This window comes from Pomacea canaliculata, linkage group LG9, assembly GCF_003073045.1.
Source record: "Pomacea canaliculata isolate SZHN2017 linkage group LG9, ASM307304v1, whole genome shotgun sequence".
In the NCBI taxonomy this organism is placed as follows: Eukaryota; Metazoa; Mollusca; class Gastropoda; order Architaenioglossa; family Ampullariidae; genus Pomacea; species Pomacea canaliculata.
In genome coordinates this window covers 16,088,483-16,114,071 of record NC_037598.1, presented here as the reverse complement: position 1 = coordinate 16,114,071, position 25,589 = coordinate 16,088,483, and the positions used below count along the sequence as shown (strand labels likewise).

At 35.6% G+C, this 25,589-nt stretch overlaps 1 protein-coding gene across 1 annotated transcript; it reads right to left on the bottom strand.

The window, feature by feature from the left end:
• Positions 1-1,553: 1,553 nt before the first annotated feature.
• On the bottom strand, positions 1,554-24,933 carry LOC112572594 (sortilin-like). The gene is made up of 23 exons (XM_025252338.1): positions 24,525-24,933; positions 22,187-22,252; positions 20,571-20,626; positions 19,363-19,465; positions 17,268-17,426; positions 16,454-16,524; positions 15,770-15,843; positions 15,416-15,564; positions 14,736-14,819; positions 14,410-14,470; positions 13,371-13,480; positions 12,638-12,778; positions 11,026-11,128; positions 9,685-9,761; positions 8,845-9,121; positions 8,308-8,431; positions 8,050-8,124; positions 7,042-7,158; positions 6,767-6,902; positions 6,203-6,324; positions 5,651-5,768; positions 5,275-5,358; positions 1,554-4,767 (listed from the first exon to the last, which is right to left on the bottom strand). The coding sequence occupies exons 1-23, from the start codon at positions 24,786-24,788 to the stop codon at positions 4,753-4,755; spliced, it is 2,586 nt and encodes an 861-aa protein (XP_025108123.1). The 5' UTR covers positions 24,789-24,933; the 3' UTR covers positions 1,554-4,752.
• Between the last annotated feature and the right edge of the window lie 656 nt (positions 24,934-25,589).

The window sequence follows — 25,589 nt, the reverse complement described above, 5'->3', positions numbered from 1 at the left end:
ATAGCGAGCTATGGGACTCGAGACGGCCTAAATATCGGCACAAACAATTTAAGACCGATACAGCGTTCGTGTGTGTGACCAGCGGCCCCCCACAAGCCAGCTTATCAAGCAGCCCGCTAGCGGGCTCGGAAAAGCGCTGCTTCGAAAGCCAAGCTTGCGAAGCCGCTTTTGGCTTCTCGTGTGTCCGCACCTTTTCAGGCTTGGTTTTACCACGGAAATATTTATTAACAGTGGTAATCTAGGGCTCTGTATTGTAAATTTGTAACGTTGATGAGTTGTAGGATAACTTTTCTATTTAATTTTTGGAACTGCTTTGGGAAGGCGTATTACGCAATGACATTGTGATGGACGCCATGATGCACACACTGAAACTAATACCATCACTAATTGTAAAAAGTTTTGTGGCATCCAGAGTTCTCCTACAGTTTTGTGTGTGCGTGCGTGAAACGTGTTCATTAACATTAAAAGACAGTAGTACTGATCCATGGAGAGCACGCACATGTATAGGGGATAAAGATTCATGATGAGAGTGTGTTGTTTTGTAGTCCTGTGCAGTTTTTTTTTAATTCCTGATTTAGGAATTTACTTGCCAACATTTAAAAGCCTAGTTAAGATTTAGAAAAGTTCTTTAAACCAGGTCTCCATAAGCAGCATCCTTACTGGTTATATTTAAATCTTGTCAAAGAATAAAGTCTCTCTTCGAGTATTTAAATAATAGTTTGTACACTGCATTTCAACCATTTGAATTATATAGTTATTCAAAACTTTTCCCCAAACCATCCCAAATTTTACATTTCATTTACCCTTAAGATCATTATATATGTGTTCACTGCACTGGCATTATTATGATCAGTGTGAGAGGGTACACTGTAAACTGTGTATTAGTGGTTACTGTGTATTGACTTTGGAGTAGGTCACCAATTCAAGGCTCACTCATGGCCATGACTGGAAAACTCCATTTGCATGCTCAGCAGCAATAGATATATTTGTGTACGAGGGAAGGTAAAAAAAAAGAGCCCTGCTGCTTCAGAGATATTGTGAACATGGTCAATCACAAAGCTTATTGGCTATATAGATATTCATTCAATGACTGGTACCCATCCTTTGGGGGAGCACATTGGTAGATATGGCTGTTAACAAGGCCCACCACCCATTCCTGTTTCGGGCACCAGTCCTCAATGTTTGTAAGCCAGTTTTTCCCCTGGCCACTGTGGCATCAACCACTCTCCAAGGTACCTTGGAGGTCATAATTCTATAGATATAATCCTAAGGGAATTTTACAACAGGGTAGGCCACCTAAAAGAAACCTGCCTCCTGTAAATACACTGAGATGAGGCATGCTACTTTTAAGTGGTTCTTCCTTTATTTAACCAAAGAACAGTTAAAGAAATAAGAAGAATGAGCTACTTATATTTGTACAGTGACTTGATCATCTTCATCAAAATGATGTAAATATTCTTAATAGAAATTGATCTTATTCCATTTTTTTCTGATTATTTGTTGCATACTATCACACACAGAGAGAGCCCACAAAATTATTAAACAAACTTTACTTTTTCTGAGGAAATTATGCAGCATAAGAAAAGACATTTAACATTTCAAAACAGCTTCTTTAATTATATATAATGCCTCATGATCAATTATTTTTACATTATATTCAATGTACAGAATGGTTGTGGATGAAACTAATCTCCACATTGCACACACAAATCTTTTCACAGAAATTTTTATCAATGTTTTGTTTTCTACCTGTTCATGCCAAACATACTTTATGAGGCAAAACAAAAAACAAAAGCCATCAGAAGGCAGGTACAGTAAACAAAAATGATTCACTTAAGTCCACCAGGTTAAATTACAATATTCTGTTTTATTCTTCTGTGTATTTTAATAGAAGCATGTATATTTTCCTGAAATGTAAAAACTGAACAAATAAAAGAACACATTCAAATAAACGCAGAAAATATTAAATCAGTAGATCTAAGAATATGTTGCACCAATCCTTTATTATTTACAAATAGCTAAATTACAGGTAACAGCATGTTTTCCAATGTGTTTTCTTGTTTCATAAATAGCAAGCTGTGCGTGCTGAAATGTAAAGCAGTCTTAATGCTTTCTCCAACTAAACATCTGTATTCCCTGTGGTTCAAAGGAATGTGCCTTCAAGCCATGGTTTTACTATTAAAAGTTTCATTTTGGCCAAGATGTAGTACATGCAATCACTATCTGGTCAGTCGAAAGCAGCTCGTTTGAGATAACTTCATGCTTTTTGTCATCGTTTACTACGCTCCTCATGAAACAAGATGGTAGCCACCACAAAATCTGCATAGCAAGCAAATTAATATACACTTTGTCCATGTTAATTTGCACTCATTTTGCTTGCTGCAAAAGCATAGTTTTGTACATGTTTTCCCACTTCAAGCAGATATATACAAACCTATACATACTGTCCAAAAGCAAGTGACAGACTCCAGAAGTATCCAACCAAAACCACTTCTAACAAGTTGAAAATTATAATATTCAAGTTTATGCAACAGAACCTATACTGTCTGCAATATTATGAAAATTGTAGAAAAAATAATATGCTTTACATAATATCATGGAGAATTTTAACAGATATTTCTAGAAATTTGTAAATGAAAGTTGAAATCTAATGATGTGTTACATTTATCAGCACAGATGAACGCATTAACACTGCGAACACTGTAAAAGCCTTGGGCCAAAAGAAATGTTGCAAATTCTTCTAGAATCTGTTTGAATTAAAACTTTTCAGTAAATACCCCAAAATAAACAGGCATGAAGCTGAAGTCACCTAAAACCAAACTAGAGCAAAGTGTCATAAAAATGTTGACAGAAAACAAGAAAAGGGATAAATTTAAAAAAGAAGCTCTTTCCTTTCTGGTGATGATGATACCTAGTAAAATTGCATCATGACTACAGATAAGCAGGTTCTGATATCCAAAAAGTGCATTCTTTTAAATGGAGAGGCTTATCAGAAGAAAATGTTCGATCTTAAATAATGTAAAAAGTTCAGAAAAGATAACACAAGATTTTCTACATCTTTATAATTTTTCAATCCATAAATAGCTTGAGATCATTCGCCAACTTTTGTATTGCTATCTGGTGGTGTAATGGTATCATGAGTTTAGATCTGCAGCACAAAAATTTTCTCTCAATGTGACACCTCTAGATTTCCTTAACATGATGTAGTTTTACCTGTGACTTGGCAAAAACAACAACTGAATATTTACTTCCTTTATCAAAGTTTGTAAACAAGGATTATGCAGATGCAATGTTTTCAAACATAAAATATAGAGGTACTAGTAAGTTATAAGGATGGATGAAGTAAAGAGTTCGAGACACATTTACACTTTTGAAAATAATAATTTCTAACTTAAGAGTGAAATAAGCTTTATAAAACCAACATTTATACACTTACATTTTGCAAACATGATTTCAGAAATAAATGTCTACAAAAGAGGCCATAATGTAAGTATTGTAAAATGTAAGGTTTTATACTGTTAGGTTTTATATGAAAGTATACTGAAAAACAGTCACAAATCCACATAGTACCTCAGCTTAAGAAAAAAAAAAACCCAAACAAAAAGCTTAAAAGCATTTTTAAAAGGTTTTTTTGACTCCCTACAGAGCAGATGCACTTGAAAATATAAATTTGTCATATTTATAGGTCAAATGCTGTTAACATTTTTCTACCTTCAATGAAAATGTCATTCAGAACTTACATGAGACCAGCAAATCATGTAAGCGCAACGAAAAAAACATGTCCCAGAGAACAATGGAATAATTATGTACAATGTGAAATCTTGCAACCACAAAGATGAGCGCAAAACTTTGATGTATAGATTAAGTATTTTGTTTTGCTTCAAATCATTTAAATTTATGTGTTATTGATACAAAATATTTCTGAGATATTATTCAGACTGAGATCAAGAAAGATCTTAAGAGATTTCAAACCAATAATCTAGGCATAGAAAAGCAGCTACAGCCCAAATAAATACAGACAAAATATAAGTACTTTACAAAAGTTGAGTCTGACAGTGCTCATTTTATGCAACGCTGATATGTGGTTCACAGTAAAAGTGCACAACAATCTAGAAGACTCTAGCTTTTTATTAACTTCATGCCTGCAATAAAGAACTAAAAGATCAAATATATTCAATTCACATTTGTTTTAATGTATACAAAATGTATAGACAAGAACATGGATTTGCATTTATCATCACATAAGAATGGAAATGTCTTGGGGGCATCTAAAGAAGATAGCATTTTCAAGGTCCTTTTTTTAAATATAATAATTGTAAAATAAAAACAGATATCAGCAAACTTGTTTCCCTCCACTCCTACAGGTCAGTTGACACCCCACCTTCAAACCAAAGAAACCTTTATATTTAACATAAATATCTGGACTCACCATTGTACCCTTGATAATTTGCATAATGCAAAATATCTGTACAAATATACAATCACAAACTTAATATAAATGTTTATAACATTTCTTATGTCACTACCTGGAATGAAACATTTGTACTTGAAAAAGAAATCAAGTTACCAAAACTATAACCATGGATGTCCCAGACACTCTTTCTCTTATTCATCTAGCCACACTTTCTATTCTTGCATACTGCTGTAGCAATGTAAGTTTGCACAAAGATCTTTTGTTTAAGCCTGTCATGATGCCAAGCATGACAGAGAAGGGCAGGAAGAATTGCAGTGGATGACAGCAAGCTGCAGCAATCACTTGAGCATGTCCTGCAACAAGATTGTGCAGCAGTAGTACTTAGTTTCTAACATGCTGTGACCTGAAAGTTACAAAAGCAGCTTCTGGTATGGATGGAAATTTTATCAAGTGGCTTCAAATAAAAGGACAATGAAAAATATTGCTTTCAGCACCTAAACAGTTCTGACAACAATATTAAGAAAAAATGCTAACATGCTGACCTCTTGGGAAACCTGAAGTCATTAAGTACAAAAACAAAGGCAAAAATCAAAGTTTCTTTTTACCCCACTTGTGCCATTTATAAAATGTAGAACTGAGAAATTTTGTCTAAAAAAAAAATAGATGTAGCTGCTTAAAAAGTTACTTTACAAGATAAAATCAGCCACTCTGCAGAAATGCATAAGTTTGTACATGGTTAATAAACAGCTGTTTGAATTCACATAAAATTTTTTTGATACATATTTACATTAGAACTACTTGTAGATAATAAGGACAATTTGGATGCTCCACTTTAAGCAACAAATGGCATCAAAACTCACATCGTCTGAATCATCGTGATAGCTCTGAGGCAGTTCCATTCTGTCACGCTGGACATGTCCATTCTGTGGCTGGGCAGGCAATTCCTGTTAACATATTATCAGAGTGTGATTAAAATAAACTGGAAAAAGTCAGATATAAAATTGAATTAAACCCACTGCACAAGCACTCTACAAAACAGACACATAAAAATATGTCAACTTTAACCCATCATTTGGAAAGATGGACAAATAAAACAGGTCTCTATTAATCATTTGGACATTTATTCTCACTTTCAACTCAAACAATTGCTACATGGCAAAACAGTTGGGAACAAATTTCAATCTAGAATTCTGATATAGTAAATTACTCAAAAACTTAGCTAAGGAGACATCTCACCTCCTCATCTGATATGTCTCCAAATACAACAGGTCGTTCAATCAGTGTCCGCTCTATCTCATCATCAATATCCTTGTCTTCATTCTGGCTCAGCATGGAATAGCGGTATACTACTTTACTGAAAACACAAGTACTTTGTTGTTAGAAAATGAGGAAAGCATAAAGCTCATAGTAACACAAAATAATCTGAAAGGAACTATCTTAATAAAGCAAAGTGTAGGCGAGGGGGATGTGTATGTAATAATGTTTCCTAGAGCAACTTCCCCTGACACTGAGGCAGGCTCAAAGTACTTAACGCAACACACACCCATAACAACAATAATAAGCCAAGGGTTACATGTCAATTCTATGAATGTGAGGAAGTAGTTATGTAAGCAGTTGAGACAATACATTCATATATGTCCTAATGGAACCAAAACAGAACTGTCAACATGGGAAATGTCCATCTTAAGATTACAATGTAACTGATAACAGAAGAAGGAAGTATCACTTAAATGAGATCTAAAAGACGTATCCCACAAATGTTCCAAACTTTCAATTACAAGTACTTACTGCCGACGTAGAAGCACCATCTTGTAGGCAAAGTAGACCACAACCACAGCCAAAAGAATAACTGCTATACCAGTGATGGTAAGTATCAAAGTCCAGCTACTATGTGGCTTGTTCTCAGTCAACTGCAACATTTGGATGAAAAAAAGGACACCTGCTACTGAAATGACCATATTTCTTAAGAAACACTAATATTACAATGCTCCCAGTATAAAAATATCTAAACAACAAAGTAAAAAGAAAGGCAAAGCTTTACAATACCATTATAAGCAGCTGCAGCTACATACGAAATACAATCCACAATCTAAAGCACTAAGAAATTGCTCACACAAGGCAAATGTCTTGTAAATTTAACATCTTCCACCAGTCACATTATTCTATGAGCATAACATATAAGTGAACAATAAAAGTACCAAGCTATATTTCAAAAAATTTCTTTACACAGATATCACTTTTAATGCTTTAACAATCCAGTATTTCTGTGTCTTTTCTATTTTTGCTTTAATGGACAATTGAGCAATGTAATTTTTCTTTCCATTTATAGGAAAATGATTTTTTAAGTCATACCTTTAAATGCTCTTCAACAACTGGAAGATCTACAGGTTTTAAGCGCTGGTTGCATGTCTCTGTAAGGTTGATGTACCTGCTGCTAGGTTTAAAACCTTGGCTTTCATTGCACACGTCACCAGGAATTTTTCTATATCTGCAAATTTGTTTGCAAAAGACTTAATGAATATTTTTGTCAATGCATTTTCAATGACCTAACAGACCTGAGTACCATGTAACAGAGGAAAATGGCATCTTAAATTGAGGGAAACTACTGCAGATGTGTGATCTCTTACCCTTCACTGATTATTTTTTGTTCATGTCCACGGAAGCACACATCAATTTCACGGCCCTTGAACTCTGGCTGTATTACACATTCCTGCTGGCCATTAGGTCTGTAGTAGCCATAATCACTGAAAATACAACGTCACTTTATGCATGAAGTAGGACACAACCCTACAAAAATGACCAAAAATGTGCACAACAAACTGTCCACACAGTATCTAATTTAATAGGTGTGTCCAGCTTCTGTAATTTAGTGACACTGGACTATTAAATTCATGAATTCCCTTTTATTGGCAAGAACAGATTTTCAACATGTCTCTGAACACTCAGTCAATAAATCTGCAAGAGCTGGCCACTATCATTTTATCACAGCATACTTCACTATTGATCCATCAATATTATTTTCAGGCTGTTCAGTGATGTGCAGCTATCCTTTCCTAGCTACTCCATATAATTTTTTTTATTCTATTCCACATGACTTTGTTTCAGCATGCTGAATATGGTCAAATGCTGTCTTCAAGCTGCTGTGCCAAGACAAGCATTGTAGGGTACTTTTTTCCCAAGTTAAACAGTCGTTAAAATTCAGTCAGAAAGTGCTATGTTCATCAGACCAACACCATCACACACAGCTGGTAGTTGAGGCAAACTAGGTTAGTCCTTATTTAAAGGTCATGTGACCTTTTATGTGCAAAGAAAGCCAATGCCTGAAAACTAAAATCTCTGAAAAAAAAAATTTTCGGAAACAAAGCCTTTTAATGACCTACACATAGTAAACTGAGAAAATGTGGGCTGTCTTCAAAGCAAATTTAATATACTTTACACCATAATCTGACAACTGACAGCCAGGACAGCAGACAAATGCAATATCCCATGATGTCATATCTCAAAGGCAGAGGTAAGAAAAATCATACAGTGTACCACTCTAAACTACAATGGTACACTCAAACTTCATCAACCATAAGACATGATTTTTTTTTTGTCTGAAAAAATATACAAATAAGTATAAATATTTAACTTACCACTCAAAGTCAGCATAAGTACAGTGACAGATCTTGCCTTCAGCCACTGGTTTGTAGTCATAGCCATTATGACACCTGCCAAGAATGCAGACCAGCTAGGATTTTAGTCGGTACATTTATTATGCTAGCTCTGAAATTTTACCATCAAACATAATTAGAACTTAATGGGCTATGGATTATCATCAGCTATCATAGCTGAAATAGCATCTGGCAAGAGCAGCAACACAAAGAAGAAAACAGACATAATGAGGCACACACCAGGAATCGGCTTTGAGACGTTTGAAGGTGACCTGCATACCCAGCAAACAACCCTCCACATCACTCTTCTCCTCCTGACGCAATGTCTCATGGGCCTTCCAGTCATCGTAGTCATCACTGGCACCTGTCGGAAGCCATCTTCCAGTTACATTTTGAAGTAACCGCCACAAAAGGCATCATATTTGTTCAAAGTCATATGACCAAGAGCCACATAAGAAATGGACACTCACTAGACTCTTTCCTTAATTTTTCCTGTTATGTTTGCTCTTTTGGCACACATGCATGTGTGTCTAAGTGTGTGTCCTGGAGGGAAGGTACATGCAATATAAGAGCGTTAAAAGTCTCATATATGCATTTTTTGCTTGATTTAATGCAGAAATCATCTAGCATCCTCTACATAAAATTACCTTTTCCACATTACATAACTAAAAAACCCTCTATTCTGCACCTTCTTCTTGCCTATGTTAAATGTTGAAATTATCTAGTGTCCTTCACATAACTCGTTTTCTAATAAAAACTCCTCTATGTTGCACTTACATTGTTTGGGCACAACATCTGTGAAGTCAATCACATTGACAGTCCATTTTTTGTCGGCAACAGTGTAACCCCAGATAGCCACTGTCATAGACTTGCCCCCTGGTTCAGTCAAAAGCCCTGTGTGGTGAATAGACTCGTTGGTAAATTTATACTCATGCCAGCAGCGTCCTTCATCTGTTGAAAACTTGATTGTGTCTGGTTCACTTACATTGAGCGGGATGGCAACCAAAAGACCACCAGAATCTGCAACAACATAGGAGTGTGGACCATCCAGAGCCTGCAAGGAAAAAGTAAAACGTTTAGAGTAAATTTTTGCTGCATTATGTATAGGTGACCAACATATAAGCACCAACTTAAGCACCAACAACCAGCCACATGCTTTTCCCTGGAGTGTAGCCAATAATGTAAGAAACAATGAATAGGCTAGGATGAGGGTGACCTCTTGTAATGGTAGCATTTCTTGGATGATAGCTTCTGACCTAACAGGGTGAAAAACTCATGAATTCACAGCATCTTATACAGTAAAGAGTTTATTGTAAACAGTGGTTTTTTTGTATTAACAATAACAAAATAGTATTTTGCTAAATGGACTTTACAATCCCTCTGAACAGCGGTAGGTGGTGGGAACTAAAAATTTTCCTTGATATGTTCTCTCCACCCTGTATTCAATGTCATTTAGCAGAACTTGTATCAGATTAATTACAGATAAATTCTTCTTTAACTTGATCTCTAACACATGACCATCCATGATTATATAATGGCACGCATACTAAAAAATATAGCAATTATAACGTAAGGAACTTAAAAATTCTGACTAGAGTAAAAGAAATGTGCATATACCTTCCTCCAAGAGTATCCCCCATCAGAAGAAATAAAGACATCAGGGTCAGTTGTTTGGAGATTCTGAGCAGCATGAGCTGCACAAAGATACCCTCTATTTTTTGTGGAAGTAGGCAAATGAAGCATTAATTTCATTATATATGTATATTTTTTTAAAAACAAAACTATGAAACAGTAATAATACAATTTTTTCTCTCTACAAGAATGACAAGATGTAGCATAACAAGCAAATGACCAATGACCAACTTCATTAATCCCATTGGGAAATTATAGCTTGGAAAATGTGCTTTTTAGGAAAGTTACCAAAAAAATTATCTTAAAAAATCAGAATGAGCGCTAGTTATACGGATAAGGCAAGTGATGAATCATAACAAAATACAGAAATACACAATCTAGATCTAAAACCATTCTTAAGGAATACCTGTAAAATCAACACCCATGTACACACACAACTGACAATTCACCTATGGCTGAGCAGCTGGACAATTTCAAGTGCCTTTTACTTATGTATACAGGCATAGCATAATGTTTGCCTGAACTCAATTACAAAATGAACTCTCTGGATAGAACATGAACTGGTACAGGCAAAACACTGTAAGCTCTCTTGACAATTTGCTGATCACAAAAAGAAGTCAAACCTCTCTATTAGCTGAGAACAAATATGGACAATCCTAATCAAACTGTTCCTGTCATTGACAGATAGACTATAGAATCAGCAAACAAAGGAAAAAGATAGAAGATTTTAATTAATTACTAATAAAAATGGTTCAAGATGCTGTGCTGATGGAACAATTTTTCAGCTTGCGAAGAAGGTACACTTTTTACACATGTTTATGTAATATGTTCAATGCTTACATATCATTTAATTCTCACTATGCAGCACCATCAATTTTGAAAATACAAGATTGAATGCCGCCCACTATATAATAACACTTAATTTATTTTAAAATTTAACCTTAAAAGTTAATTTGATTTCAGATCTAGTCTGATTGTGAAGGTTTTTATTCAGAAGATGACTTTTTTGTTGTACCTGGTGAAGAGAAAGTGGATGAACTAAAGAAAATACAGACTTATATTAATAAAAAGAATAATTATTATTAGATGACATATAGGTACAAAATAAAGGTACATTCAAACAACATATAAGAATAGGCAAGAATTAATGAAAATTTTGATGAAAGAAATATGTCTAAATATCGATGTTTAAAAGTTATGAAAAGACAGCGATGTAAATTTTTACACAAAAACAGAAACAGAAAAAAAAATGTATGATTTCTTCCCTCGTTCCTATATATTTATGCAACAAAACAACTACTGAACAATGAAATATAGAAATGCTACCATTGACTAGGATTATGCCCACTGCATCTTCCTGGCTGAGTGGGGGGTGAGCCGTGACACCACGGTGAATGCTGTAGGCATTGTGGATCTGTAGGGTACACTTCTGAGGACAAACACAAAAATGTAAACATCGCAGACAACTCATAATGTCAACAGCAACTTTGGGAACTCCAGTCAGATGATATATCTAATAACTATCATTCCACTGCATATTAATTACAGGCAAACCTCAGTTTTCCTTGGTAATCCGTTACAAGACAATCAGCGAAATCCGAAACCAGCCAAAACCAAGGCAATTATTTCCAAATGAATTAATGTAAATCCAATTAATTCATTCTAGACACTCCAGAAAAATACCAAAACACATTTTATAGAGAATAAATATAGATTTTAATAATAAAAACAATAAGAAATGAATATAAAAGACTAATGTAAAGAGCTGCCGGCTCTGGAAACTTTCCTTGGTCCCATGATGGAGCTAAAAGGAAAGGGTTAACTTGTTAGCAAGGGAAACACTTAACAGGGACAATGAGATCTTAGCACGTGGTTTTATCTTACGCGCGTTACATTCATTTTGAAACTGAAAACCGCAAAATAAACACATTATACTGAAGACTGTATACGCAGCTATCACTGTAAATTTCAGACTATAAACTGCAACTTTTGTCCCAGCTCTAAACCTTGTGGCTTAAACAGAGATTAGGCTTGTTTGCAGATTTTCCCATATTTTTCAGATTTCAATTAATTGTTCAATGAGTTCCATGTCAAAGTGTTAACTGTTAACACTGTTAGGGTGTCAACTGTTCACATTTTTTAATGAAAGTCGCACATAAATGAAACATTCAGATCAGCTGCTGAAGCACACACCCTCATCATGCCAAAAACGAGACAAAATGGCTATGATGAAGTTTTCAAGTTGTCTATACTTGCGACTTATTTCTGAAAAAAAATTTAAGATTTTTAAAAAATCAAGTTTTATTATAAACAGGTGCGCTCAATAGACTGAAATTTACGGTACATGTGACTGTAGTATTAGAATTGGTGATTAATTAAAAGAAAAAAGAAGCACAAAAACACTGGAAAGCAATGGAACTGTTTGGTTAGACATGCGGGGCGATGCTCACGAGAAACAATGCCACACTGAGCAGGAGGATGCGTGGGTCAACCTCTGTTTTCGCAAAATGAGAAGCGAAGTACACCAACGAAATCCGAGGCAACAGACAAAAACCAAGACAAATGTTTGGCTGGAAAAAAATCGATGAAAACCAAAACTGATGTCAACAAAAACTGAGGTTTGACCGTACAAGCCTATAGTCTACGAGCCTGAACTGTAAACAACTGACAGAAACCACCAAGATATAGGCTATCAAAATAAATAAGCATGCATTGTTCTCAAAATAACACCACAAATAGACTTGTACAATATTACATAATGCAAATACTGTCCAACTGTACTTTCAAGTTGGTATCTTTGCATTTATAAGTAACAACAGTTAGTGGTACATGCATTTTATAAACACGTACTAGCGTCCACATACCACAGACAGTCATTGCTTACCCTTACAGAGAACACAAGTGAGAAAACTATTGAAAGACACAACCAAAATGTTACCTCAGCATTATCTTTACACACTATTTCCTCAGGTTTTGGTACAGGCTGCCACTGGGCACCACGGTTGAAAGTGATGACACTGTGGATACTGTTGTCTTCATTCAGCTGACTAGCGATGTATGTTCCACGCATGGACGACACCTGTACATATGCACAATAACAAAGAACCACTCAAACAACTATAATCACCCTGACCTCTTCATATGTGATCACATTTAACTAGATTCACTATATGCATAATCCCACTTAAGTTGCCTTATAAAAAATGAATCCCTAAAACAAAATTTTTTAATATTATAGTCAACACTATTATCTTGGCTTATACTGCCAAAAGTCAAAGGCATACAAAAGTATCATCTGTATAAAATTACTTCTTCCTCCTCTTTTAATGTGCAGATTGGCAGTGGTGGATATCTGTGCCATACCTTGTGTGTACATATATATGATACTATACTTGTATACACAAGTAAGATGCCTACACACACAAAATTTCCACAAAACTGCTTTCTTACCCTTCCCACTTATGACCAATATCTCAAAAACAGGCACAAGTGGATAACAAAGACGTTTCCTCCCTTTCACATATACACAAAGATTTTCCAAACATTCACCCTCTTACCTCTTCCTGCTCACAACCAACTTCTCCAAAATATCATACAAACATGCTTCAAAGGAGCATCTGATCTACAACTTCCAACTGTCAACAATTACTAACAGCAGTACAAATACAAACCTTGTAGAAGTCTGTTATGCTGTTGTAGTTAGGGTACAGATGGCGCTGCAGAGACTCTGAATACAACAATCCCATGCTAGAGGATGTATAGAGAGTGCCATGGCCAGTATCTGAACAAAAAGAAATTAGTCTGTATGTTTCTTCAAACAACAACAACAACAACAACAACAACAACTTTACACTTTTAATAATATACAAATCACACAAATTTCCTTAAAGTAGGAGCCAACAAAATTTTTTAAAGGTTGGAAAAAGGTCAGTACAGGATATTCTTTTTGCCAAATCTAAGCGAGTATCTATTCACTTCTCCAGATACACATCTACAAACATTATCATGTACAGAAATGTTCTGCATTGTTCTTCTCTGCCTGTACAAGCCAATTGCCTTTACAAACCATTCCCCCACCCCATAGGCCACTCTAACGGTCTCCACAGCCAACACTTTTTTCTCAACCATGTCAATGCACAGTTTGCATGTGGAACTGTGCTATGGCAGCACACTTAGCCACTCTTTTTCTCCTTCACTTTCTAAATGGCATCATAATAAACTTTAACCTAGAAGAACACTCATGTGTATGCTGTAGTGACCCATTGTAATAAAGAATAAGTATACGTTTCAAAAATAAAATACTATAAAATATTAGTATATGAAGACACACACACACAAAAAAAAAACCTCCATCAAACATACACTTGCACAGACTAAATAAAGCACTAACTAGATAAAAGTGGCATATTAATAAAAATATAGCAGTAACATCAGGAGCTATGTTTCTATCTCATAAATTTGATGAGGATTTTCAGCCGACATACACTTATGGCCTCCCCAAGGCCATCTGAGTAATTACAGGTTGCAAGCTGTTTGACCAGTGACTTGCTTTCACTGCAAAATCTCCAACATGGGTACTAGCTGGGCCAGATGGAAGCCTGACAACTAGAACTCATGACACTACATGTTCCTTACCCTTTTTCCCTTGTAAGAAAAGCCAAAATACAGGAGGAAAAAACTGATATAAAAAGCATTTGCACTAGCACTTACCTCCTGGGTTATCAACATGCATAAATATCAGCTTCTCAGACATGTCCAGCACTGAGAAGAACTGCCAAACAGAAAAAAAAAAAACTGTCGTAATGCAAATTCCTCTTAAAGAACACAAAGCATTAACATTTTGAAATGGAAGATTGTCAAAGGAAAAAAAGGGAAATATTTACATTCATAAGTTCATACATTAAAAATCTGTCACACAGATAAACATATATCTACATATAAAACTACAGCACTGTTCTATCTTGTAGCTCTGCCTTCTAGAAAGACAAAGGACATGACAAACACGCAGCATCAAAACTACAGACAATGCATCTCACCCTGTCATTGGTGATGGTGGGCAGCTGTGCCTCTGACCAGCTGCTGCCAGCATCGTTGGACACTTTCAGCAAACGCTCGCTTGCCTGCAAAGACATCTCTCTCTGGAGACTCATGTTTATGGGGGACTACATTATGGTCAATCTGAACAACTTAAAGACCAACCCAAATGGTTAGCATTTTTTGTAGACATCAATAGATATAGGCATATAGACATAGGTGTTTGAGACTGGGGAATCCTCAAGCTTGAACATGTACGGTTTTATTTGTGCAGTTTCCTCCAGTTCTGAAAAACTGCTATTATAGCACAATAAATGCAGATTTTCACTGTCCAAATAATTCAAAATGTCACTCATTCCCTCTGTTTGAGCAGTCTGGTGGCGCTAAGGTTAGTACATGTCACTCATACAATGAGGGTTGGCTGTCCTGGGTTCAGCTCCTCCTGGGCATGCCATTCTTTAGTTTTATATTGCCTATATCTATCAATATCTGGAAAAACAAAACCACTCGAGTTGGTCTTTAATATTTTAAGCAGAATATCAGCTTGAATTCTAATCTTCCTTCCCAGACAAGCATGGCTTTAATGTACACTACTTATCCACTTGTGCCTTAGCAAGCACAAAGTTTACCCAAGGCATAGTTCAAACTGGCACAAACAATTGCCTATTCCTTGAATCCATACCATTGTTGGATGATCACTGCTGTACACAGAGGCATAGAAGAAGCTGCCTTGAACACCAAAGTCATACACATTCTTCAGCACAGACTTCCACGAGCCCTCTCCACTTTCTCGATCATATCTTTGCAAGTCATATAAAGAAATAAAGTCATCTGCACAAAGAGGATAAACTATTTTTTAGTTTTCCAAAGTTTTTCTACTCTTTAATAATAGATCTTTGATGGATCAGCAGCAGCACACCATAGAACACACAGAAAAAAGGATGCTTCTTCCAATTTTACTACAAGGCTTTGAATTGATAGAAATATATTTAGATAGTAGCTTCACACAATAATTAAAATAATAAGACAAACTTACCCAAGAAGAAACTGCCTTGACTGTCACTTAAAGCAGCATATATTACTCCTGGTGACTTGGAGGCCACAGTTCCCCTAAAAAAAAAAATTATTTATAGAATTACGTACTTGAAGAAACTCTGACACTTAAACTGTCTCATAGTTTGTTCTGATAACCCTACAACCAAAAGAGTTTGTATATAACAAGACATGCAGCAAAACTAACTTTATTCAAAAGCTGTGCATATCACTGCCAGAATGATGGAAATCTTAAGCAACCAGTGACTGTATACTACATTTCAAACTTTGGAAGAGGTGAGCTCACTGAGGAGTCACTCCATCTATATCCTCCCACCCCCAACACTCACTCTGATATGGGTGTATTTTGTGCACCTGATTTAATGCCTAACTATGATGGTGGCATTATTCACATTTTCTCAAAATGAACATTTTTATAAACATTCAACACTTTGAAAACCATAAACAGGTTTTTTCCTATGTAGACTTACGTCAAAGAAGTAAAGTGAACAGATTCAACTAATGTGTAGTAGTGATAAAAAAAAAAACAGCTTTACATGTAAAATGTTTTTAATATTCTTATCACAATATCAGCATAATAATTAAATTTCTGTTTTATTTTATCCGAGTACAGAACTCAGTGTGTGACATGCATTTCTGGCAAGAAGTGTGCACAAAGCGCACTCACCAATGAGCAATGTGAACTTGACCTTCTTTGGCCTTTTCTATACTGTCAAAGTTATCTCTTGTCACCAGAAGCTGTAAGCATTGACATTTTCAGGAAATACAATTAGTCTTTATATGATAAACAGAAATGAGAAGTAGTGCTCACCTTAGCATACACAATGATAGTACATGCAAAAACAGCACAAATTTGCAATTATTCCATTATCATCACAATAATTAGGACCACTGACGTGGATTCCATGGAAACCATAGAGATATGTGCTGTACTTGCAACAATGAAAACTACACGTAACTCTTAAGGCATAAACCATCCTCAACCCACAGAACAAGCTTGTACATTTCATCTTTCTACACTTATAGTGTTTAGAAGTAACAATTGTAACAAATTAAAAATTCAATGCCCTTTAAAAATGGATAAAGATTTTAATAAATGGCTGGACAAAATACCCAACAAATAAGTAAATACGCAACAAACAAGCATGAATGGTTCTTTCTATAAATAGCAATATTCAGCAAAGACCTTTTTTTTAGAATATCAGTGGCATTTAAATTATTTGTGTAGGGCTGTTTATGATGCATGATTAAGTAACTGTGCACCCAGTTCAGTAACAATGTATCTGTAATCTCACAAATCACAAAAATATTTCTTTATGTTTCAGGAAAATAAATTTAAGATAATCTACTTCCAAATATGCAGAATGTAAACACTTTCAGCAGCTCTGGCTTTGTATTTCATGTATGAAATCAGAAATGTACAATGCATCAAATTACATTTTTCAAAATGGTCACCATGCAATGACTTCAAAAGATTCTACCTTTCTCTCATAGGTGATAATCATGATGTGGTCTTTATAAATTCCATCATCATGGAAGATCAGCTCTTCTTGTACGATAGCATCAAGCATCACCTTTTTCCATGTCTCGCCCCCATCTTGTGTCTTGTACAGGAAGCGGTCATGGCTAATAAGGTATACCTGCCCCCCAAAAAAATAAGAACCCAAAGGTAACAAATCAAGCAGATACTCAGCTGCATAATTTCAAGAAAAGTAAATAAAAACCATCATGTTAACTTTGTTAATGTGCTTAAAATTTCTCCAGTCCCTACCCCCCAAAAAAAAACAAGAAAAAAAATTGAAAGAAAAATCTAACTTATGTGAGATACATATATCTCCCACTCTTCCCCCAATCCCCTGCCCCATCACAAAGAAAGGCAATTTGTGTATGAGGATGTGTAAAAGAAAAAGCAAGATAGTGTGTGTGTTTGTGTGTATGTTAATAATTAATATTGTATGAAATATTCATTAAGAAATATGTAACTTACAAATTTGCAATGTTGACACAAATGGACAGTTGGGAGTGTGTGGGGGAAATTTAAAATAGTGAGATAAAAGAAGCAAACGTAACATTTGCTTCAGAAAAGAAGTCTATATAAACAGAGCAGAGAACCCTACTCTTTTGATACAATAAAAGACTTGTCCAGCTTAAAAAAAAAAACTGGTAAAAACTGGACACACAAATTCTAATCATTTATTAACAGAACAATCAATCATGCAAAACACACACAACAAAGATCCATCGTAAAATGAGTTCAGTCAATAAGTAAAAATTACTGAATGTTCCTGCATGTGTGAAACATCATCTCTATTACAACTACACCTCCCCAACACAACCTATGACCGACAATTTATGCTCTATTATGACTTTTTTTTTTTTTAAACAAAACTTGCATGATGAAAAAAAGTAAGTACATTTAAAATAGACTACTTTTTTTGAGCCACTTACTCTATATTGCAATATTCTGCAGAAACCATGTAAAAGAAGTACATTTTGAGATTGCTTTTTTATTGGGTCGATGGTCAATTCTACCCAAACCATATCACTCCAGTCATAGCCACCATATCGTCCCAACACACGTTGTTCAAACAAGTTTATTCCATTGTACTACACTAAATTAGCCACTCTGCAATACACATTCAGAGAACAAATCACAGTTTGGTGCATTACATGATTTCCTTTTAAATCATTGCTTTTTTTGCATTTTTAAAGACTTTGCTGTCATTAATCTTCAGTTTAGAGGTTCATATCTGCAGATTTTAAAATTTCACGATGGTGCATAAGCGTGATTTTCTCTTCAATCAATTTTTTTTAAATAAGACTTTGTTGTCATTATTCTTTAGTTTAGAGGTTTTTATTAAATGTAAATGCAGATGTTTGGTTAATAGGAAACAGGTGTTACTCCTCGGTCATTCATTTAGCCTAGAAACCTGGTCGATTCCATTTTCAGTGTTGGGAAAATGTGGTCTAATGTGGAATGATATGGTCAATTTGAGGTCGATATAGCATCTTTGTCTGCCAGGGTACATATGTACTGATTGATTGCTTTTACCTGAAGAGTTTGTTTCCCTATAAATGTTCAGCTTCACAATGGCACATGACCAAGTGAAAGTAAAAATTCTAAAAAAGAACTTAAATAAAGATAAAATTATTACAGCATTATTTCAACATTTAAATAAGCAAACCTGAATTTATAAATGTTTCAAGTCATAGCTTGTGAAATGAAAGCAGATTGGTTGATCTCCTAACTATGACCCCTATAAGGTACAGCCTGATTTTAGTGGATTTTAGCAAGTCTTAATAGGAAAGTTTTACTGTACTATGGGTGGAAAAGTTTGTTCCAAAAGAGAAATTTGCTAAAAGAAGGAGCATTACAAACTCTAATAGTTCATACACAGTTCATAAACATAGGCTTTGCAAATGTTTGAAACCCCTTGTTAAAATATATTTTCTCATAAAAAAATTCACATTTTCAAATTTAATTTTACAAAAATTATACATGCATAGCATTACTATAACTGTGATTTTACCAGCAGATCATAAAAAGAACATTATCTTCAAAATATGAGATCTTACCCATTTAGGATTATGTGGATTTCTTTGCAGGCCATCTGCCTTTCGGAAGGTAGCGTTGTCAACATGATCATTAATATTTTTCCAAGTACGTCCATGATCGGTACTATTGCAAAGAAAAAAAAAATCACAGATAAATAAATTATACATTATTTTTTCAATACAAGTTTTAGAAGATATTCTATATGGGGCATACACAAATAAGCTATAAACTTGGGCCTAGTCAAGGGCAGATAAGTGGTGCATGGACAAGGAAGTTTGTTTTATCCTTGAGTTTTACTCATAACAGTCCACACAATGCTAGTCCATCTTCAAACCCCCCTCAGCCCTTGTTACCTGATTCCTCTTTGCATTTTCTATATTTCTCTTTTATTTGACATCAGTACTGTTGTTTATCCTTCCATCCTTTGTAAGTTGTCCATGTATCATTCTTGTCTCAAGTGCTAACAGCATGCTTCTTACCGGCATGAGTATGCACTATATAAATCACATATTTTCCATTATTATTAAGCCTGAGGAATACCAGCTAACAATCATCATGTGCTGAACATACATTAGTAATATTGTAAAATGAACAGAAAAGAAGGGCATTATCTGTGATATGCCATTCTTATTGATGCCTATTTCTCCCAAACTTTCCCAGTCCTCTATGTTCCACAGGGTTTTGTCTTGTCCTATTCTCTACACCCTTTACATGCACCCCCTGCCATTGGCTATCAAGTGTCATGACCTCCACTACCTTGCCTTTGTCGACATCATACTAAATGTCAGCTCTTCACTGACAGAAACTGATAGCCTTCTCTCCTCTATCAGTCATTGTTATTCTGACATCCAGAACTGGATGACTGAAACACCTTTCCACTATCTCTTCCTTTAGTCTCTGACTGACTGCTTCCTGACAAGGACATGACAAGTTCTTACACCAGAAAGGTTCTATTCCACCATATGACCACCACTCCTGCAACAGGCCCAGGTGCAACGTGGGCTGCAAGATGTCCGTTCATTTTAAAGTTTTGATGGACTGTCATTCAAGTCTGCCTTGTTTCCCATTCTGAGTTCAGTATAGTTCAGTAACAGAGTCTGATCTGAATCGAAAAACTCTAGCTATGCAAATGGGCAATATAAACACAGAAATCTCAATTAAGAAATGGTAAGGATCCAAATTTAATAAACTATTTGCACATTTTATAAAATTAAATTTGTGTACTTACCTTCTCCAAAGAGTGGACTGTGAATTACTCGTTTCTGTGGTCAAGACTATCAGCGTCTGCACACCAAACAGAGATAAAGCTGATGGTATTTCCTATATGTCACTTTGATGCACACATATATGCATGCAATATGATCTTATAGTTACACCCCTTCCACAAGCACCCTTATCATTTCTTAAAATAAAACCTTTGATATTGACTGGACATAAAACACCAATTAGAATATCACTGTGAATAGAAACACAGTGCAAGAAACTGAGGTTTTCAAATATTATAAATAAATCCTCCAAAAAAACAACAGCTATTAGACTATACTTGCTCAGACCACATCATCAAGAAATGAATAAGCAAACACAGAAGAATATGGACAACCAGCATCATTTGCAAACTTAAACTTTGCAAGAGTCATCAGACCAAGTGCTTCCAGAGGTGGAGGGGGGGGGGGGGGAATTGGTGTTTTACGCCGTGCCAGCAACTAAGGCTATATTACGGCAAGCAGCCAGCCCTGTAAACAGATGCCACATGCAGAGAAAGAACAGCGTGCCCGAGACGAGAAATGAACTCAGGGCAGCCAACCTTCACTGTATTGGTGACAGGCGCTAACCGTTGCACCACCCGACCGCTAAGTGCTTCCAGAGGTGCTGAACATTCCATTAACTAAGCATATGACTAATACAGGGGTGCCCAATCTACGGCCTGCTTATTTTAACCAGACAACATAATTTCATTTTTAACATCATGACTGACAAAACCGCCATGTTTTGGTCCACGAGAGTTTATAGCATGTCCAGTGCAGACCTTGAGCGAGAAAAGGTTGGGCACCACTGGACTAATGTTTTTCTCACACCAAAAAGCAGACACTCTAGTGGGTCTCCAGAAGCTACTGCAGATTATATTTACAAGGAGGAACCCATTATCAGGGCTTCTGCTTACGCAAAAAATTGCGTACAGTACGCATTAAAAGTTCGGAGGACCCCTTCAATTTTCGTCAATGGGGTCCCCTTCAAATTTGGGCGAAGAACAGGGACCCCTTAAAAATCTGAAGGGGTCCCTGGGACCCCAAAGAATTTAGCCTTAGTAGAAGCCCTGATTATAGTATAGCCAAAATATGCCATGCACATTGAAAGAAAAAAATAGGTAACGCAAAACCAGTCAAAAATCAGTGGAAAGTTTCTTGGTCGTTAACTTTGTGTTTTAAGTATCTTGCAAACAGTGAACCCATTAGATACAAACCTGTCTTGCCTAGCATAAGACAGACTATGGTGGACAACACTGTCAGCTGCTTGTTTCACATTGCCCCAATGCCAAATAGGTAAAGGGACTAAAGTAAAATTGTCTTGGCTCATCAATGCAGCAAAGATGCACAACTTCATTTTAAAATAAAAATTTCATTAGTTTCTTTCTTAATTCCCCACTAATCAGGCCAGAAAAATAATATGTTGTTAAGTTTGCTATCAAGTTCCAAAGAATGTGACAGCAAGGTAAAAGCATGATGAAATCTATTTTGAAATAAGTTTTACTTCATGAATTTCCATTGCATGTTTTCATATTTAATATACTAAATATAGCATAACAATTGTAATACAATCTTTCAAAACTGTAAGAAAACTACTCACCCCATCATCATCATTGCCTGCCCAAGCTAGTGCCAGATTGAAGTTGCTTTCATTAATGAAGACATGCTGTAACACAAATTAGACACATTAATCTACTGAAATTTCTCTGTGTGATACTGACAATTAAAATGTTGGTGCTCCATATGAATGGATGCCATCCTGTTAACTTTGAAACTGCTATAAGGTTAAACGTTTTTACATCTGCCACAGTCCTTTCAATTTTAATATTTTGATAAGACTGTTATTAAAGCATGTGCATGTGCTCTCCTCCCATTTCAGTTTATGCAACGTGTTAACAGTAGGTGCAACTTTCACAATATAGGACTTAATTCTAAATACAACAAATGTTCAGCAATCCAACAAAGTCCAACTGATGTTAAGTCAGAGCCACAATCAAGTTCACGGGGTGAACCTTTCTTTTCTTCATTATTCAGTTAAAAGATTGCACACAATATTAGTATCTTGTTTCACTTATAATCATATAGTTTTATCATTTTAATCATCAAAATTTTAATCATATTTATTAACAACAGGCAATGTTCAGTGCAATAATGGCAACATAGTATACTTATTATCAAACCAATTTGTTAAAACTGTCACTCAACATATTGAACAATAGAAGATCATGATTAGACCTGGACATATGACAATAATGTCAAGAATTCTGCTACATACAATAGTTAAGCCGATGTATTACTAAAGCACTTGAACAAAAAAAAATGAAAACCAGAGTTATTTTTACAAGATTTTATAAGAATTTGTGTTATGCCTTAAAATTCAGCACTTTTCTGTTTTTAAACTAATGTGTTCACAAATTCACAATTTCCAATTTGTGAATCTGTAACTATCATCTAACACAGGGGTGGGCAATTAATTTTCCCAAGGGGCCACATGAGAAATTGGAATGGTTTTAGAGGGCCGGACTAATATAGTTAACTCAGTTTTACCCAATACTGTATATAAAGTATATATACTGGCGGGCGGGCAAGCGAGCGGGCTGGTCAGAGACAGGAGGCGGGCCGGCCTTTGCCCAGGTCTGATCTAACAATATAATCATTTTTGATTGCCTTCTCATTTATAAAGTCAAGGCAGTATAACACACAAGGGTGTTATTAAACTTGCAGAGAAGGTGATTTTTACAAAGTGATGGTTGACTACTTACTGCATCAAACACATGACCTTATTTGTGACTTTTCAAGACTTAATAAATAAATATTCTCCAATACACCATTTTCTCTATTGTTCAGAATGATGAGATTTGGAAAAAAATAATATACATTTTTAAGACTTCCAAGAATTTCCACAAGTAGAAAACATTGTTACTTCCTTTGTAACAACCAAAAATCTTTAAAAAATCTTTTTTATAATCTGATGCCTACTCCAAGAATAAGTTTTGCCAGCATACAGTGTTTCAGAAGTGCCGCAGGTGTTCTCCACAGTTAAAGGACAGTCAGTTTTATGTGTTTCACTTAGAAAACTAAAATTAACAATCAATAGTTGGAGCTGCACATTAATGCTACTCATGTAACACAATAACAAAAGTCAGAGCTAGCATAGCAAAGTATTTCCCCCAAATAAACATCACCACCAGTTTTAATTCTTAATCAATTCACAAACTTGATTATTTTTATTAAAGTCAAACACTGCATTTAAGTTATTTATTATAGATGATCTGAAATAATGAAGATTTGTTATTTATAATTAATTAAGCACACTAACCACAAATGCATAAAATGCAACAGCTTTTAGTAACAAAATGATCTCTTATCTAAAAAGAAAACTGAAAATGTAAAGTTTAGAAGCGTGAGTTTGCTCACTGCATGTTTTCATACGGTACCTACTTGTCTACAGTTGACACCAGCACACGATGATATAGCACATGTCATGTGAGCACTCAAAGAAAAATAGACACTTGGAATCTAGTTATTGTTTCTCTCTTCTTAAACACCTTTGAATGGGTTTGAACAGTATGGCTGTCATAAGTGACTTTCTTAATTATTACTACGCTGTAACTTGATTTTCAACTTGTGTGCATTCTGATTTGTCTCTTTTATGTTAACTTCGATCAAGAAACAGAGAACAAATTATCTCAGATATAATTACTGCATGTACATTTTAATAAGTTTGCAGATTCTACCATATCACAAACTGAAATTCGCGTCATACTGAAACGACAATCACAGTGTAGTAAGTGTCATAAACTATAACTTCCTGATCAACGATTTTTCTTCCCATCGATTAGTCTAATCGAGTTTTTGTTAACCTGGACCATACGTACACAATACATAAAATAAACAAACAATTGATATATTATTTCACAACTTAATTAACACTTTACCGTGGTCTCCAAACGTTTTCCACCTGACACTGCATTGCTGAAAATAGTTTTTTGCGCTTCGCATTTCGGATCCTTCTTCTCTGATGACGTTTCAGTACTTCTTTTCACATGTGACAACTTAGATGAATCATAATTAGGTAACACATCAGAACTTCTCTCTTTTCGATCTAATGCATTGAACTTGATAGTGGTTGGGACCGATGAGCTGCTACATAATATGGTGAGGAACACAACAGTGCCAAACACAAGCAGACCCATCTCCATGTTTGCTGTTGTTCGATGTCACGTGAAAGAACCAACGTTTTCTACCTTCGAACAAAAGAGTGACACAAAAGTGAAACAACAACAGTTTTCTAGCTAGGCCTGAGTGAACACTAGACCTCTAAATTGTATGTGTCAACTGTAAAGAAACCTGACTGATAACCGATCCAAAGACTACGGTCTACACGAACAGTAATTATAGTATACTTTTTAAGATAGGGGCGTTCAACCGCGTGAGCCACCTCACGTGGTTTTGACTGTTACCATGCCATTCTGGCTGTTATTACGTGTTCTTAAGTAGAATTGGTGGTTTCTTGTGTTTGTTTCTTCCAGCTTTGTCATAAGGTGTTTTTTTATTGTTTACTATTTATGTATGGTCTCCTGGTTATGCTCAAGATCTATTGTTGTTGGACGCATGTTATAAAAGTTACAGCGATTTGTTGTCACCTCCCTTCTAGCTGTACTCCTACCATGAACTCCTCCCACTCCTGAACTTGTGGAACTCCTGAACTCAGGCTGGTCGCGTGAGCGGCGAAGCACGAGGCAGATGACAGAGGAAGGGGTGACATATACACTGTAGTTGGTTTAGTAGGAAAGTGCTTCGACCTTGAGGCAATTTCGCACTATGAGGGTGGGGGTGGGTCTGGGGAGTACTCATGGAGAAGATGGTAGGTGCTTGCACCTAAATTGCCACAAACTGACAGGTCCTGCTTGCTAGTTGTTTTCGTCCGCCACTTTTTCTTACTTTTGAAGGTCAGCTCTCGAGATGAAACTGTCAATCATCTGAAAACGACAACAGGTCCG